Below are 17,778 nucleotides of genomic sequence, written 5' to 3' on the forward strand. Positions count from 1 at the left end.
TGTGATGTCATGACAGACTACTCACTGAACTCTTGAAGTACACGAAACGTGATTGTCGACAAGTTAAAATAGTCTGTGTAGCCGTCTTACCACCTACTTTATCAAAAAAAAGTTAGTTGAATAAATGTTAGCTGCATTGCTTTCTACTTTGTTAAAAAAGTTTAGTTGAATAAATGTTTTAAGAGAAAAATAAAGCATTGCTATAAAAAGGTTAAGTCAACTGTTATTTAAAAAAAAAAAACAGACTTTTGTTAAAATACCTGTAGCCATCCTGCCTTGTACTTTGTTAAAACAGTTGAGTTGAATAAATGTATTGTAATTTGGACAAAAGAAAGGTTAATAAATATTTTAATGTTTAAATCAGTTGTCATTTTTGACTCCAGTTGTGCTCTGCACAAAGGGGAGCTTATGTCAGCAATGTGCACAAAATGAGCGCTCGGTCTGTCTGTGTGGGAAACTTGTTCAAATGATATCTCAAGAAGCGATCATCATATTCAGATGAAACAAGTCTGATAATATGGAACATGCAAATTCTGATAAGGTTTTGGTCAAACCATGCATAACTAATTTGTATCAATTACCAGACCAAAGTTCTACTTAATTCCAAAGGACTCCGGTGCCCCTGGGTCCCATATTATTTTTAAAGCAAAACAATAAATGATGAGTTTGGTTTCAACTGCCAAAACTTCATATTGTGCTTGACTCAATTGAGAAACTAACATCTACTCACAGTTTGACGTGACTTGATATTATTTGCACTGATATCCATGAAAATTTTTATTTTCTCATCAATTGGGGAGAATCTAAATTAGATTGAATTCTCGCAATCTGTTCAACAAATAATGCGAGAATTTGGATACTCGCCAGTGAAACTTATAGAATTTAAAACTAATTGATCCTCACATTAATGAAAATTAGGATATTTTGTCAAAAATCGCAGCTATAGCATTATGGGATATTTCTTGTGTAAAACTTACCATATTTTTTGTGTAAAACAGTAAATTTAGCACATGCCCCTTGAATCACTGTATCTATGTCAAAACTTTGTTCTGTTTGTTCTATGTTGAGTTAATTTTACATTGCTTTCCATCAGAATATTTGGAAAGAGAAATTTAACACGAATTTCTTTGACTGGAGTCGCTGATGCATTGAATAATAACCATGATGCGGAGTCTAAAGGAGTCAAAGCACATTTCCGGATGGATGAAAGTGGACTGTTATATTTAGACAAGGTAAGATGGTGTCTCTTTTTTTAAAATAAGTTTTCAGTCCTGCTGTTACACTAAAAAATTGCGTATTCTGGGGGTTGATTTCACCGCATGAACGTTCAATAGCTCACCTGATCCAAAGAAACCAACAAGGGAGAAATCAACCCATCATTCTGGCATGGAAACTGACTGATACTACAACTCAAAACTTTGTTATTCGTTAACATTGAATGAATTGGTATTTCCCATCTAAATATGGTTTTTAACTAGATTTTTCCTACACTGCCATTTTTTTTCTCTACTAGTTTCATATGTCCTTGTGTAAAAGATTTTTATCAATGATCTTGCTATTTTGAATTTGTGCTTCTGGTTTTTTTTTCCCCTCCATTCACTTGTGTAAATCAGTTATATTTAAAATGGCATTTTGATGCAGCTTCAAGTTGTATTCCTACTTTGAAAATCTTTGAGGTACCATCATCTGACCAATATTTACATATACTGCAAAATATAAATTTAAGCGAGCCTCTTAAATTAAACTAGATTTGTAAACAATAGACATGCACTCACTGAGTTAGGGGGCTTTGTTTGTCTTGAAAGTCGGTTTGTTTCTTTAAGGGATGAGACCCACCAGCACTCTCAAAATAAAATGAGCAGGAAAGTAAGGCCAAGATCTCTCTACTTATATAAATTATTAGCTAAAATGGTGACATTTTTACACATTTTCAGGGAATCTTTCACATATTTGCCAAGAGGGAATGAATTTAATGCTGTTGACAACAGAGTAGGGCAATGCGAACTGTGTTAGTCCCTGTTCAGATATCGTCCAAAAACAGGGGCTTGTGAATTGACGCTGTGTGTGCATGTGTCGAACCCTATATCTTAGACATGGCAGCCATTTTGTTTCAATGAATGCGGTTCTAGTTCTTTGACATGCTTTAACTGGTTACGTTCAAATTTTATATATTCATTATACATGTTATAGATATACAGATATATTGATTTGACAATCTGATTCAAAATGGCCGACCAGTGGCCTTTTTGTTTCAATTAATGCTGTTCCAAGACAATATGGACAAGTATTCATTTGACGATCAGATACATGATGACTGAATGTCAATCAGCGCCAAGATCCATATCTCTGACATGTTTATGTTCAAACTATATTACTGTAAACAAAACTATCTATCTTAAATTTGTTAACTAACTGGGACTGTGCCATGCATGGCTTGTTTATTTTTAAAATGTCAAACTTAGAAATTTGTGTCACAATTACTGATTAAACTACCCCAGACGATTCGTCCCGGTGTTATCGCTATCGCCACACGAGACTCCAGCTTGTCTCCTATACAATTTGACTGCGCACATCCAGAAAGTAGATGTAGCTGTGATTGGTGGAATACTAATGAGTTGAGTGTCAATCAAACGCCCACGCTATCTTTAGTAAACAAAATCACGTGACACGCGCCATTTTAGTTTTGGCAGGCGATTTCAAGGCAGCACGCTTAACCCTTTCGTTCACAGGTTGGGAGATATTAGAATGACTGACAATTTCACGCCACTGTTTTACATTATTGGCGGCTTTTTCTGCGCTATCAATCTTTCTCTTACAAACTAGACATAGATGAGACGACAGAGTCGCTCCTTTCACAACGTCGCACTGGATCAAATTGGAAAGACGATTTCCATAAGTTATCCCTCCTGCTTTTCCTGGCTTGAATAAATTCACACACGACTTTAACTGTCCACAAACTCGAAGACTACACGAACACAGTCTACAATAGTCGTCCGCAACAATATGTATGTATTTCTTCGGTGTACTGATGCACGAATGCACCGTGACACTGTGTTTCTCGGGTGTCGCCAGCGCAATTTTTCACCCAACTTGCGATTCTGTTTTGCAACATTTTATCAATATTCCCTTTGACAAAATCGCCGACAAAAGCACCGCTTTGCTGATCTTTTGTTCTATAATTCTTAATGCAAACACCGACCCTAGTAGTAATTAGTAACGTCGCCTAGTACATATGAACGGTCGTCATTGCAAATCGAACATCCTTTTGAAATTTGGACGTCGGGCAGGCGATTTCAAGGCACCGCACTTAAATATTAGCAACATATTTTTCTGAGCGGTTGTTTATTCTCTTTCAAACGAGACATAAATGTGACGACATAGTCGATCCCTTATCCACCGCTAAGAATGCCGCAATGTTTCGTTCGTTTTGCAACATGCCACAAATCGTCGAAAAAAACACCACTTCGACGGAAGCTTGCGTAATAAGGGGGTTAAAACAAGAAAACAAATGCCATGTTTAATACATATCGACCTGTTTTACTTGCGAAAGATAACGGAACATGAACTCGTTTCGTGCGACTTCGGAACCCGAAGGAACACACCAACAACGTTGAATTTACCCGCTATCTTCCAAATATGGTATATTAATTTATTCAGTTGTTTATTTAGAGTGACGTCCGCGGTCGAATGCGATTGGCTATCGATGTCAGTGCAAAGATCATATGAATATTAAAATTAAGTGGGCGGAAGGAAAATTGTATAGGAGACAATCTGGAGTCTCGTGTGGCGATAGCGATAACACCGGGACGAATGGTCTGGGGTATGATTAAACATTAATAGCAGTATGAACCAAAACGTAAATGGTATTCCTAGCAATACAGTCATATTGCTGAAGCTATATAAATCAATATGTCAATTTATTTACTTACTGGTATCTACAGATCACTCTCACCCCAACTTGTGTTGCTTCTTTTTGTTATCGTATTTCACAGGTTGAGTCTGTTTTCGAGAGATTGCCACCAGAGAATGAAACTGAATCCGAGCCAGAAAAAGAACAATCAACTTTTCAGAGTGAGTTACCAAAAAGAAAGTTATTAATAATAATATCACTTTCTGTTTATTTGTGTGTGCACTCTTTCCTATTACATTTGTTTCTTGTGTGTTTGTGTGTGCACTCTTTCCTATTACATCCTGTTTCTTTATCACTGTGTTCATGTAAAATTCATGTTAAGGTTAAAAATCATTAAAAATTTTGTATTCTTTGTTTTCTTAGTTCTTATTTCTGGAAACAGAACAAGTGAATAAATAATTGTTGTCAAATAATTGTCTTCTCATTAATCATAATCATCATCTGTATTAATCATTTTACTATTGTCTCTCTTTGTGTGCATTTTGTAACACATCGGCAATTGGCGTCCTATTGACAGTCACTATAGTAATCCCCAAATTCTTGGGTCAAGTCAATAATAATGACTTCTGAATTACTTGGTTTTTTTCTTTTTTTTACTTTAACAAAATGTACTGTTTTTTAAAAAATAATTTTTGAGTCAAAATTTTTTCCATAAAAACAAAATGTTATTACCTCCAAAACTGCAACCATTTTCAGTTAACTCGACTCCAAAACTTCTATAATTTACCGGGGTAACCTATTTTGCTGTATAGACACAGGACTAACTGGCTGATGTGTTAGGATGTGTGCGTATAGCTAAGGTAGTGTTTCTGGTGTATTGTGTATTACAGAGCTTGGAAGTACCATCAGTAGCTTCTTTTCAGGCTCCAAGAAAGAGGATACTGAGGCACCTGTAGAGGAGGAAGAAGAAGAGGATGAGAAACCAAAACCACAAGAGGTACAAACATTACTGAACATTGATAGATAATAGCCTCAGAAAATAAAATATTAATGTTTGTCATCGTACTTCTCAGTTGAAAATGTGCACACCATATCATTTTTGTTTTTTTTTCATCAGAATTTAAGAAAACATAAAATAAAAAAAATAATTTTCAAAATGAATTATAATAAAGACGCATTCTTAGCATTGCTGTAGACAAAGTTGAGAAGAGCTTCAAGGGGGTTTATTTCTGTTTTTCTATTTTATGATTTCACGTAATGCATTTGTCTGTAATGTATTTTATGTTTTGTCTTTTCAATACAGTACCCTTTGATGGTACTTGTAGAGAAATCAAGTTATTATTCATAATATGTTCATAATATTATTACTACTGATTCTTCATTTTTCCATGCCAAAACTGTGATCGTAAATAAATTCTTCTGATGGTCACCTAAAATATTCTAGGAGGAAGAGAAAGAAGAGGCTGCAGATGAAAAGGTTGCTAAGGAAGATGAGAAAAAGTCAGAAGATGAAAAAGAAAGTGAAAATGAACCTAAAGAGGAAGAAAAATCAGATGATGAGAAAGATGAAACTAAGGAGAACGAAACAAAGGAGGACGAAACTAAAGAAGATGAGAAGAAAGATCAGGAAAAGGAAGATGACAAAACTGAGGTATGTTTTTAACCAACCTTCATGACATGTTGTTTGAGACTACAGTGAGACTTGGACATGCCTCATCCGATCACATTCACCAATCCATTTTATGATCCAATTCAAGATGACTGAATGGCAGCCATATTTGTACTAACAAACACATGAAAATCAAGCATTTCTGCCATTGGTAGTGTAGGGACAGATTTTGTTCAAAATTATTACATACATTGGTCATTTTTCCAATCATTCAAGATGGCCGCCATTTTTATAAAAACTCAGTATTATTGGACAATATGGGATTCTAATGCATTCTGTTTTATTTAATCAAAAGCAAACTGGCCGACTGGTTGTTATCTTGTTTTAACCATTGCTGTTTGTGTTCAAACTGAATGCAATTTCTTGTGATATAATGTCTTATAAATGGGTTAAAAACATTGTTCATTTTTGTTTATGCATTTTAGTTTATGCTATTGAATCCTTCCCAGTAATCCAATGTCAATAAAAACAAATAGATGCAGGGTCCATTTCTTTGTGTTGAATATCAGGGATATAACATTGCTTGCTAGCGCAGGTTCTCCCATTCATCTCGACTGTTCATGGAGGCAATGTATTAAGATATGACCAAAAAAAATCAAATAAACTGCAAACGTTAAAACCGATAGCGTACAGTTGATTCACATGCCTTCATGTTTTGTGACCACATTTAATGTATTCTTGTACTTGGTATGACATTCTGGTCATGCCGCCTTAAAATAAACGTGTAAATAAAATAAAAAATATTGTTATACATCTGTCACCATAACACCATAAGTTACAGCGTGTCGTAATTTTGTGGTATTTTCATTCTACCATATAAGGAAATGCAAATTCCAAATATGAAATGATCACGTGCGTAAGCGTCCTCTAATAATAAAAACAAACATGGCTGCCACCAGGGTTTGACCGGACTCCACACAGAGAAGTTCGCTGATTCTGTTCTAAACCTTTTGGATTTTGGCATTCCCATGATGTATCATTGGAAGGAAAAAATGTATAATAATAAGGTTATTAGGAAAATACCTCAAAGTATGCACTCGGACAGTATGCAGCACATCGACCTCCGCTGCGCATACTTTAAGGTATTCTCGCAAAAACCTCATATTAACAAGCTAAACACCAAGTATGGTAATTGATTATTACTAGTTACTGTGATCATTGAATGCGACAACGTATTGTTTCTAGTCATTTTAATCAGGTTATAAAAATATCTGGACATCATTTAAATATTGTGCTTATTATACAAACCACTTAATTACCAGTAGGCCTATTATTTGGCTCACAATATACAAATTTAATTTTTTGTAGGAAAAAGAACCAGACACAAAAAGTGAGAAAGAAGAGAAACCTGAGGAAAAGGAAGCAAAAAAGAAGCCCCCTAAGCCAGTGACATTAAAAGAAGAAATCAAGATGGAAGTGTCGTTACTTGATTTACCAAATCCCTCTAAAGAATCTCGGAAACTCTCTGTTGGCAAGTAAGTACTGATATCCCACACAACTATTTTGATTGAGTCTCTGTCAGTGGCTTTGGACTTCCTTTGTGGTGGAGTCATCCAGGGAAGTGATTGTCCCCTCTGTTAGGATTTTCAACCATAGGTGGGGTTTGAACTACTTACCTATCATGTTGCCAGTAAAACCACTAAGCTACAGTGATCTCTTCATTCACTAACAGACATGACTTCAACCTTTTCACCACCAGTTCCCTCTTTTCATCACAAATTCACAAAATAGTCTCATTTACAGTCTGCACTTTCCTTCAGAAGATTGGGACAAAAATGGCAAATGTTTTTGTAAAAAAATGAAAATTTATCCAAATTTTGTCTGTTGGCGTCAAAATTAGGGTACATTTCTAGAAATATTGAAGAATATAAGAAAAATTTGCAGCAAATTTTGTTTGAGAAAGTCTGATAATGAAAAAGGTTGAAAGATCCTTGGTTATAATGCTGAGTCTGGTTGTCATCGTGATTGCAAATTTAAATTGCAATGATAACATTGTGTATGGAAGGTGGTCACATAGTCCTAAACACAGAATATGGTTTCCATGACAAAATGCACTGTAACTCCTCTCAGTACTATCAACGAGTCAGTGACAATCAATGTAACTATGACATGATATGTTCACATAGTCCTGTCACATGTTGTCTCGTATAAGGATCTGTGGCAAAGTAAGTACCCTGCCATATTTGTTCTATTACCTGGCAGTAGCACATGCACTTACATAAATTACAGATTTTTTCATGGACAAAATAATTACTGTAAAATCTGTATTAGAAACCGCGGATTCTTTTAAAATGATACAATGCATCAGAGGGAATGCGGTTTCTATTTAGAGCATCTACACATATAAGAAATGGTGAATTTTTAGTTCTCAATTATTCAAAAATAATGGGCGCGACTTCTATTAGGGATGCGGCTTCTAATACAGTTTTTACGGTACTAGTAATATTTAAATGATTTAGTATACAGTCATTGTAATTTTTGATTTGTGCGTTTCTATTGGAAATATGCTTGTACAAATACAGTATGGTATGTTAGCATAGGGAGACAACAGAGACATTCAATATCAGTGACTGTCACTTAGAGATTATTATTTATAGCTGAATGGTAAAAAGTGATATTTTCAACTTGTTAAAAACCGCAAAACCGATTACTTTGATGTTATACATAGACCTCTTTAAGATTTGTTCATTTTCTAATGATATCTTCAGTTCTTTAATTGAAATGTGCATTTCTGACAGCGGAGCTATCTCAGCCAAGAGGCTGCTTGTTTTTAAATAAAAAAAAACTAATTACTACACATTATACAGTAAAATTAAGATAAGACCTCTATTTGGATGGCTGCTATTTTACCTTAATATTTGAATGAATACAAATTTTGACTTTTGTGATTTTTCACAAAATATCGGGGTAATCCTAATTGGAATTTATATTCATTTGTCCCAAGATTGACAAAAGAAATAAGAAAAATAAATAAAAATTTACAAAATGTTGGTTAGAATAATTAATGTGTTTTTGTTTGCACACAGACTTGAGGAACTAAAAAAAAAAGATGAAGAAAAGGCTGAGAAAGAAAAAGCAATGAATTCTTTAGAATCGTTTATTTTTGAAACTCAAGACAAATTAAGTCAAAGTGAATATGAGAAGGCGTCCACGGAAGAAGAGAGAACTGAGTTATCTGGAAAACTAAGCGAAGCTTCTGATTGGCTGTATGAGGATGGCTATGATGCAGATGCAAAGGTTAGTTTTCAAAATTCTAAATTCTATTACAAAAGGAAATGTAATTTAAATATTTATGAAACTTTTTTGCTTCAAAGCAATACTGTATTTTCTCTTTTAGAAGTACTTCTCTATAAATGCATACATGCTTTATTCCATTAGTAACTTTCTTTTATTTTATAGTATTAGTTATCACAACTTATCTTTATTGCTATTTAATGATAGAAAATTAATATTTTTAAGGATGCAATAAACCAAAATTTTTATTGCCGTATACTAAATAATTAATTTAAAAAATATTATTTTGACCACAGAAAGCTACAAAAAGGTTTCTATACATTTTCAGGCAAGGTAATAAAATGCCCAAATTATGTCTTGTTTGGTATTTGTTCAGGGCTTTCTGTGGACAAAGAACAAAAACACAACAACAAAATGATCAGTTTGATGACATTTTTACTTTTGTCGCTAAGTACTGTAAAATACTTTATTTTCGCTTGGAATTGATTTTCGCTGAAGACATTATTCAGTGAAAATGAAATTCAGCGAATATAATTTTTTTACTTTATTTTACATTCAACTAGTCAAAAATCAGTGAAAATTAATTCCATACAAAACACCAAAAAAGTCTTTTCAGCGAAAATAAATCCCAGGTAAAATAAAGATTTTTACAGTAATAAATTTTCAGTCCATACAAACATTTTACATATTATTCAGTTGTATAGTACCGGTATAACTTTTTTTGTTGAAAGACCATAGATGCCAATGGCTGGCAAGTTTTTGTTGGAAACAAGAGTCATATGACTTGTTTTTTTCCCTTGAATAGTGTGAAAATAGAACACTTTTTGGAGACAAAAACTAGTCTTCTGGTTCTCTTGCTTTTAATATTTGATTTTGGCAGCTATTTGCATACACATTAACTGCATAAACATTCTCAAACCACTAGAATGCTTATAGTCAACTTATCATTTCAGGTTTTTAAAGAGAAATATAAAGAATTGAAAAAGCTTTTTAAAGAGTTGTTTTTCCGGGTGAAAGAACATCAAGAAAGACCTCAGCTAATAAAACGTCTTAAGGAATCTCTTAATGCTTCAACACATTTCATCAAAGTAGCCAAAAATCTAACATCATCCGGACTGGATGACACATTCACGGAAGTAGAAATGGAAACACTTGAAAAACTTATCAATGAAACGGAAGTAAGTGAAATTTTTGCTATATTTATGTGGTTGATACTGAAGAACAAGATATAAGTTGTTGTATCATGTGAGAATGTTTTTATTAAAGATTCAGCAGGGATAAAAAAAAAGGTCAAAGCAGCATCTCATGTTGTCATGATTTTGGATCAAGTCACAAGGGGAGCATTTGTGATTGGTTAAAGATAGTGTTAAGGTCAAAGGTTACAGTTCAATGATAGTGTGGGTCATTGGCTATAGTTTAAATGATAGTGTTGGTTACAGTTCAATGACAGTTTCTGTGGTCAAAAGTTGAAGTTCAATGAGTGTTGGTGATCAAATGTTGCAGTTCAGTGACAGTGATGGTGGTCAGATGTGCTAGTTCAATGACGGTGTTGATGATCAAAGTTCAATGACGGTGTTGGTGGTCAAATGTCCTAGTGCAATAACAGTGTTGGTTGTCAAATGTCCCAGTTCAATGATAGTCTTGGTGGTCAAATGTCCTAGTTCAATGACAGTGTTGGTAGTCAAATGTTCCAGTTCAATTACAGTGTTGGTGGTCAAATGTCCCAGTTCAATGACAGTGTTGGTAGTCAAATGTTCCAGTTCAATTACAGTGTTGGTAGTCAAATGTCCTAGTTCAATGACAGTGTTAGCAGTCAAATGTCCCAGTTCAATGACAGTGTTAGCAGTCAAATGTCCCAGTTCAATGACAGTGTTAGCAGTCAAATGTCCCAGTTCAATGACAGTGTTAGCAGTCAAATGTCCTAGTTCAATGACAGTGTTGGTAGTCAAATGTTCCAGTTCAATTACAGTGTTGGTGGTCAAATGTCCTAGTTCAATGACAGTGTTGGTGGTCAAATGTCCTAGTTCAATGACAGTGTTGGTAGTCAAATGTTCCAGTTCAATTACAGTGTTGGTAGTCAAATGTCCTAGTTCAATGACAGTGTTGGTAGTCAAATGTTCCAGTCCAATGACAGTGTTTGTAGTCAAATGTTCCAGTTCAATAACAGTGTTGGTAGTCAAATGTTCCAGTTCAATGATAGTGATGGTAGTCAAATGTTCCAGTTCAATGACAGTGTTAGCAGTCAAATGTCCCAGTTCAATGACAGTGTTGGTAGTCAAATGTCCCAGTTCAATGACAGTGTTAGCAGTCAAATGTCCCAGTTCAATGACAGTGTTGGTGGTCAAATGTCCCAGTTCAATGACAGTGTTGGTGGTCAAATGTCCCAGTTCAATGACAGTGTTGGTAGTCAAATGTCCCAGTTCAATGTGACAGTGTTGGTAGTCAAATGTCCCAGTTCAATGACAGTGTTGGTAGTCAAATGTCCCAGTTCAATGACAGTGTTAGCAGTCAAATGTCCCAGTTCAATGACAGTGTTGAAGGTTAGTAAGAAGCATCCTTAACTCCTGGTTAATTATTACATTACAGGAATGGAAGACCACAAAAGTAGCAGAGCAAAAAAATACTCCAAAATCTGAAAAACCAACACTTCTCACAGAAGACATCAAAGAAAAGATAAGTGCACTGGACAGAGAGGTTATGTATCTACTTAACAAAGCAAAAAGAGAAAAACCAAAGAAAGATAAAGAAAGGGCCAAGAAAGAAAAAGAAAGACTTAAAGCTGAGAATGAAACTAAAACAGAAGAAGAGATTAAAATAGAAACGGGCGCTGGTAAGAAACTTGTTAAACTGAACATTAAAGACAGAGAAAATAGCTAAGCTGTAGTATTCAGAATACTATACTGGTATGTCTGTAAGGATTTGTACAGTCCTGGGATATACCGGAATGTACTGGAATTCTAACGGTGTCCTGGAAAATGTGTTTTGAGGCCTGGGAAGTCCTGGAAAATATACAGTCAGTGTACAAAGCCATTACTGTTGCAAAGTGGTCAATTGAATTCATTATTAAAATATAAAGAAATGGATCGGTTAGATGATCAGCATCAGATATTAGCATAAGTCGGTGGTTCAGTAATAAACCCTTAACAAATTACCAAAAGTTGTAATGAAATTGTCCCGGAAAACTGATGAAAAAAAACATCTTGGAAAGTCATGGAATTTAATTTTAAGGTGTGTATGAACTGTGGTCTGTGAAGGAACAGAGTTCACTTTAGATTGGATGCTGTATTGTGGGATACTTTGATAAAGACCCAAGTAAAGGTATATGTTTAAACCAGGCCTGTCTGGCATGTGGTTTTAACCATGCTACGGTATTTGCTCTTTTAGAATTGAATATTTAAAAAAATCACAATTGTTGTATACTGAAACATTAAAATATCTATTATGACCATAAAAACACCTCTGTAATTTAAGTAAGCACATGTACTACTAATAAAACAAATCTGGTGATTTTCTGTGACAATCATGAACAGTTAGTATATTTGAAATTACCGGTACTACTTTTATAAAGCATCTGTAACAAGAAAATTTATATACAAAAAAAAATCTTGTAGACATTGACTTTGAAAATAAAGCAGTCTATCTATCCATCTCAACCTAATGTCTGAAAAATAACTATAATATAGTGTAAATGTTGTCTTTTTCTGACTTGTCATCACAAAATTTGAAATATTGGATTTTCTGTCATTGCAGAAAAATCAGAAGATGAAGATGCACAAGTAGTAGATGAAGGAGAAGAAGGTGTGTGGCCGATAGATGCACCAGATCCGAGAGACGAACAAAATGTTGACGGTTAGTATGAACTCAAAATGGGAATTTGAACCAAAATTTGTATAAAACAAATTCGGAATAAGGAATTAACTGTAAAATAGCGTTTATGATTACAAGATCTCGCTAAAACTAGAAACTGTGATTAGTTGTGAATCACAAGTACAGAATAAAGCCAAAGTATGAGAACTTTGCTGGGATATAAAGTCTGACTCATGATAAAATGTTTTGGCTGAATGTCATAAAAAGACAACATGATAGTGAAAAATAAAGTAGCAGTATCTATGTTTTTTTGGTTTAAATATAACATAGAGATGATCAAATCTCACCAAAATATTATTTTAGACAAAACTGCATGATTTTTACAGTACATCATGTTTTTTACATGCATTTCATTTAGGATTCAATTCAAGATGGCTGAATGGTGGCCATTTTAATTTTAAAAATTCATCAAAATCAAGCATTTCATATGCATTTTAGTTTTGTTTGTTTATTGCACAATGGGGGACTGTCTACTGTCTCGACTTGACCTGTTATAAAAAAAAATTTATTTTATTTTATTAATCTTATCTCCCTAATTTCTGAGTCGCCATCCTCTGGTATATTTTATACTTTGCGTATCACTATTTTTATCCATATGATGACGTTGAGGGCAGTATAGCCTTAGATATACTTGTACCACTGCTTGCTAATATTGATTACCAATTTCATCTTCTGCTCACAGGTGACAAGGAAACCATAGAAACCCAGGAGGAACTTCCAGAGACAAATGAGACTGTTGAAAATGAGAAGGAAGAAGAGGAAATTTTACAAATTGACTCACCAAATGAAACAGGTTAGTTGTTGAAAACTCGGTCACAACCAATTCACTACGTTCAATTACCCACCATAGACTCCGGTCAGTCAAAATGACTATTTTGAACTGTAGGCATTAATCAGCGATTCTGCCGGTGACGGAGAGATAGAATCCAGGTCAGGGGAAGCCCCATGACCTCAAGATTCTTTTACCCCTTACGTCACGAACCCACGTGACCGAGGCCACCTGGCAGCGCCACAGGTAGCCGTCCTTCACTCTTAATTTCTCTCCGCCTCGAGTGGAGATGAAATCTAGCGAGCTCTGCTGGATTGCCTGCTTTTTTTCCTGTCCGGATTTATAGCTTGGGTTGTTGCCGCTGCTCGGCATCCGACATGGTAGCTGGTAGGATAAGTTTTCCTTGTCTTTTTTTACCCTCGTGTCGTTTTCCCCTTTGTGTGTAGTATTTTTCACAGCAAAGAAATCAAAATCCGGCGCCACTACGTAGTCACATGTTGATTTCATGGCGGCACCTTTTACAACTGTAATTCGTCTCCCTCATGCATGTCGTCTTTTATTTTTAATGTATTTAGCAATATATCGATGTAATGACAGCTCCAAGGCTCGCTGCCTTTTTCTTCCGGTCTCCTAGTCTTCCAAGCCGACCGTACAGTGGTTTATTCAGAATCTACCAGCATAGAACCCGCATCCGAGATGCTTTGTCGTGGCTACGTGTGGGTTTCAGGGTTTTTGCGTGAAAGTGTGTTTTTTTCACTGGAGTTCTGAGGCCTGAGATTTTCTTTCAGAGCCATCAAAATCGCTGACACTGACCGCGTCACAGCAAGGTCGCGCGTCCAGTAAACAAATCGGTTAAAGTGAGTTGCGTGTTTTGCATGAGTGGAAAGTCCTCACGCTCGGCTACCGGTACTTCATGTACCGGGACGTCGAGTAAGAGGCCCGAAGGCGGAGGTACCGATATTTTCTCGGTCTCCCCCGCTGATCAGAGGGCATCCTCACAGTCTGTTTTTTCAGGCGGTGTTTTTTACCCGATTTTACCGGCTGCAGCGAGGCTGTGCCCCTGGAGGCTTTCCTCCTATGGGGCCCGTTGCGGGTCTCTTCGTGGACCCTTCCTCGCACGGCGCCGAGTTTGCCTCCGAGTTGAGGGCTTTGGTCGAAGGACTGTCGGGGCAATTGCGTCTCTGGCAGGCCGGGTAGATCAGACGCAGTCGGAGCGAGCTGTCTCCACTGTGTCCCCTCGGTGGGCAAGCAGGAAGAGACACGAAAGCATGTTTGCATTCAAACATGTCTCTTCCGGGGAACCCCCGTTCCCAGTCACGGCTCTCCCACTATTTTGGGGGGTGGCCGAGGCTCAGGCTAATTGCACCGGTCCTTCTCTGGATCCGCGGGCACTGTATGCCAACGGGGTGCTGGCAGCCAAGTCTCCGATCTCGGGGCAGGGCACGCGTTGACCCCCCCCCCCCACTTTCAGCCAGCTAGGGTTCGTCACGCGGTAACGGTACAACGGTAACGAATTTATCCTTGTGTCTGGTCCCCGCTGTGGGTTTTGACTCCTTTCTTACCGACCCACGGGCGTCCCCAGAGGGAACCGACCCTGTCATGAGACGCACAGTCGAACACGCTCCCTCTCACATATTTTAAGTTAAAGGAGACGCGTTCGCTCGCGTTGGATACAGCCGGTACTCTGGGCGGTCCCTCAGAGTCTTCCATCTGTATGACTCGGTGAGCCACGCTTTTGGGGTGAGGCGGAGTATCATCGATCCCAGTGATACGATGTATATACCCCCACCCTTGATCCTAAAGCGACCACCTAAGGTTGCTTCAACGCTTATGGGATCACGGGCGTCGGGATCTAAAGCAACCCCGTTGGCACATCTCTCCCCTGTCCGTCTGAGTGCGGAGTGGGTGTTGGTGTTGATGGGCGGCGTTGGTCAGCCGCGGAGGATGTAATGCTTAAGGCCCCCGGGTGGAAATAACGTTAGGCAACACTTCCCACTGGACCAAACGCTACCCAGTCGGTGTGTTTCGGGATCAGACCCCATAGCGTGGGATGAGACCAAAACGCCCCCAACCGGATTCCAAGGCTCCTTCCCCAGACCCCGGTACCACGAATTTGGCAAACCGAGCAAAGGGGGATAGCCGCGTTCCATGGGTGTCTTTGCCAATTGAGGACGACCCATCTAGCCCTGAGGGCAGAGTTGCTTGAGCGTATTATTATGCATGCCCAGCACTCTGGTGACCTTGGAGGCAGAACGCACCAGCCTCCTAGACCAGGCGACATTTTTACTGGTGGGCCACCGCACATCTACGTGCGACACCCCCTAGTGTTGCCTGTCTCGCTTGGCCAGGGCCACTACTGTGCTACGAGACGCGGCCTTAGACGCACGTGTTTTCGCCGACAAGCTGAGCTGGGGTACGTCCCCCACCTCAGTGACGCAGACTGGACACCCTCCACCCTCTTTGTTCAGGGAATGGTGGGTACAGTCTCGGAGCTTCGGAGTGCAATGAATCAGAGGGTTCAGATTGAATCCGCTAGCCAGTTGGTCCTGCCATGGGCAAGCGGAGGGCACCCCAAGCACAGAAAACACAACGCCCTAAGGCGTTGTCCGCTAGCCAGAGTCAGCCAGGTGGCAAGCGCTTATACCCTTCCATGGGAGGGAAGGGTAGTGGCGTGCCCCCAGGGAGGTAAGAGCCAGGTGGTGGCTCCTCACCCTCTCTGGGCGGACGTCTACCCGGCAGCAGGGGAAGCATGTTTGACGCTCACCTCTGCAACCGGGGGAGACAGGTACGTGTTCGGTGAGTGGCCAGGTCACAACTTGGTGACTACTTCAGGCCTTGGGGAACTCGCCTCATGGGGGAAGGGAGCACCCTCCCCCCTTGCAACTGCCGAACACATGGCCACACATCCCTGTCGTACACAGATTGCGCCGGTGTAGTCCGGTTTGGAGACGGCGGGTGACCGATACCTGGACCTTTCCAGGTGGTGACATCCGTTTACGGCATACCGCTGAAATCTCCACTTCCCCCGTCAGTGTCTCCCCTGTTGGGCACTGCCAGGGGACTCCCGCAAGGCGGAAGCAATCACACAGGAAGTAGCAGTTTGCTGGGGAAAGACGCCATACACAGGGTACATCAGCCGGAACTAAGTCCAGGCTTCTACCCAAATGTGTTCGTAGTACCAAATCTACAAGTGGCAGGCGTCCAGTTTTGGACCTAGACAGACTGAATCAGTACGTGCCCCTCGATCGGTTCCACATGGAGACACCATTCAGGGTTCTTCTCTCCATCCACCGTTTTGACTGGCTAGCCCCGCTAGATTTAAGCGGGGCCTACCTGCACGTACCGATGCACCTAGCGAGTTGCCATCTCCTTCGCATCGCCCAGCTGGGCCAAGTATTCGAACTTCGGAGGAGGAGGGGGGGGGACGCATTCCCCATCGTTGTCAGTCCTAGCAGAGCAAAATCCTCCTTTGGTGCCTGGAATACAATGTGGAGCTAACCGCACACCACCTTCCAGGGGTGAGGAACAGTCTGGCGACGCCCTTTCAGGGCGACTCCGTCTCCAGAACACGGAGTGGCTGATACCCCAGTGGGTAGCCTCCAGGCTGTTTCGGCTGTAGACGGTCCAAGGTTAGACCGTTTGCCGCACCCCGGAACACCAAGCTCCCGACGTACGTAACACTCCTGCTGACTCCAGGAGCCTGGGCCAGGGTCGCTTTGCTACCCCGCGGATCCACTAAGTTGTGTATGCTTTTCCTCCCTTCCCGCTAGTCCACCGGGCACCGGAGAAGACTTCGACAGGTGCACACCTGCATATTATCATTGGTCGCACCCAATTGGCCAAACAGGGCCTAGTTTCCACTTCTGTCGGAAACGATAGTCGAAACACCAGCAGTGCTTCCGGACTTACCGGACATGCCGTCCCAACCAGACGGCGCACTACCACGAGCCCAGCGGGTATCACTTACCCGCATAGAGGCTCTCATTAGACCCGCACATACGAAAGCTTTATCTGAGCAGGCTGCCAACGTCCTGGCCAGGGCGAACTGGGATTCCACCAATGCAGCCTACACTTCTAGGCTGCGAGCATACACTGGTTAGTGTAGCGGAAGGGAGATTGATCGATACCATCCCTCTATTGGCCAGGTAGCAGGCTCCTTCGTCCACCTGTTTGACGAAGTGGGTTTGTCCTACGCAGCGATCGTTGGCTACAGGTCGGCCTTGTGCCCCACCATTCAAACGTATGGGAACAAGACTAACCGATTGTCCTACTATTAGGAGACTATTTACTGCTTTCCAGACGCTGAGACCCCATGCAAGGGAACTGCCCAACTGGGACTTGTTGGCTGTGTTGTCCGCTCTAAGCAGACCGCCTTTTCAGTTTTGAGCC

At 39.5% G+C, this 17,778-nt stretch overlaps 1 protein-coding gene across 3 annotated transcripts in view; it reads left to right on the plus strand.

The window, feature by feature from the left end:
• LOC100375980 (hypoxia up-regulated protein 1-like) overlaps positions 1-17,778 on the plus strand; it is a 51,511-nt gene that overhangs the window by 20,860 nt on the left and 12,873 nt on the right. For 2 of the 3 annotated variants that reach the window (XM_085499341.1, XM_085499342.1), the window contains 10 exons: positions 1,094-1,232; positions 3,993-4,071; positions 4,741-4,847; positions 5,295-5,501; positions 6,828-6,994; positions 8,546-8,756; positions 9,707-9,931; positions 11,340-11,583; positions 12,504-12,602; positions 13,303-13,413. In XM_085499341.1, the coding sequence (XP_085355467.1) occupies positions 1,094-1,232; positions 3,993-4,071; positions 4,741-4,847; positions 5,295-5,501; positions 6,828-6,994; positions 8,546-8,756; positions 9,707-9,931; positions 11,340-11,583; positions 12,504-12,602; positions 13,303-13,413 (1,589 nt within the window). The remainder of the gene's footprint in view (positions 1-1,093; positions 1,233-3,992; positions 4,072-4,740; positions 4,848-5,294; positions 5,502-6,827; positions 6,995-8,545; positions 8,757-9,706; positions 9,932-11,339; positions 11,584-12,503; positions 12,603-13,302; positions 13,414-17,778) is intronic. The other variant, XM_085499343.1, reaches the window with a different exon arrangement.

The sequence above is a fragment of the Saccoglossus kowalevskii genome, chromosome 5 (assembly GCF_978046115.1).
Source record: "Saccoglossus kowalevskii chromosome 5, keSacKowa6.1, whole genome shotgun sequence".
Taxonomy (NCBI): domain Eukaryota; kingdom Metazoa; phylum Hemichordata; class Enteropneusta; family Harrimaniidae; genus Saccoglossus; species Saccoglossus kowalevskii.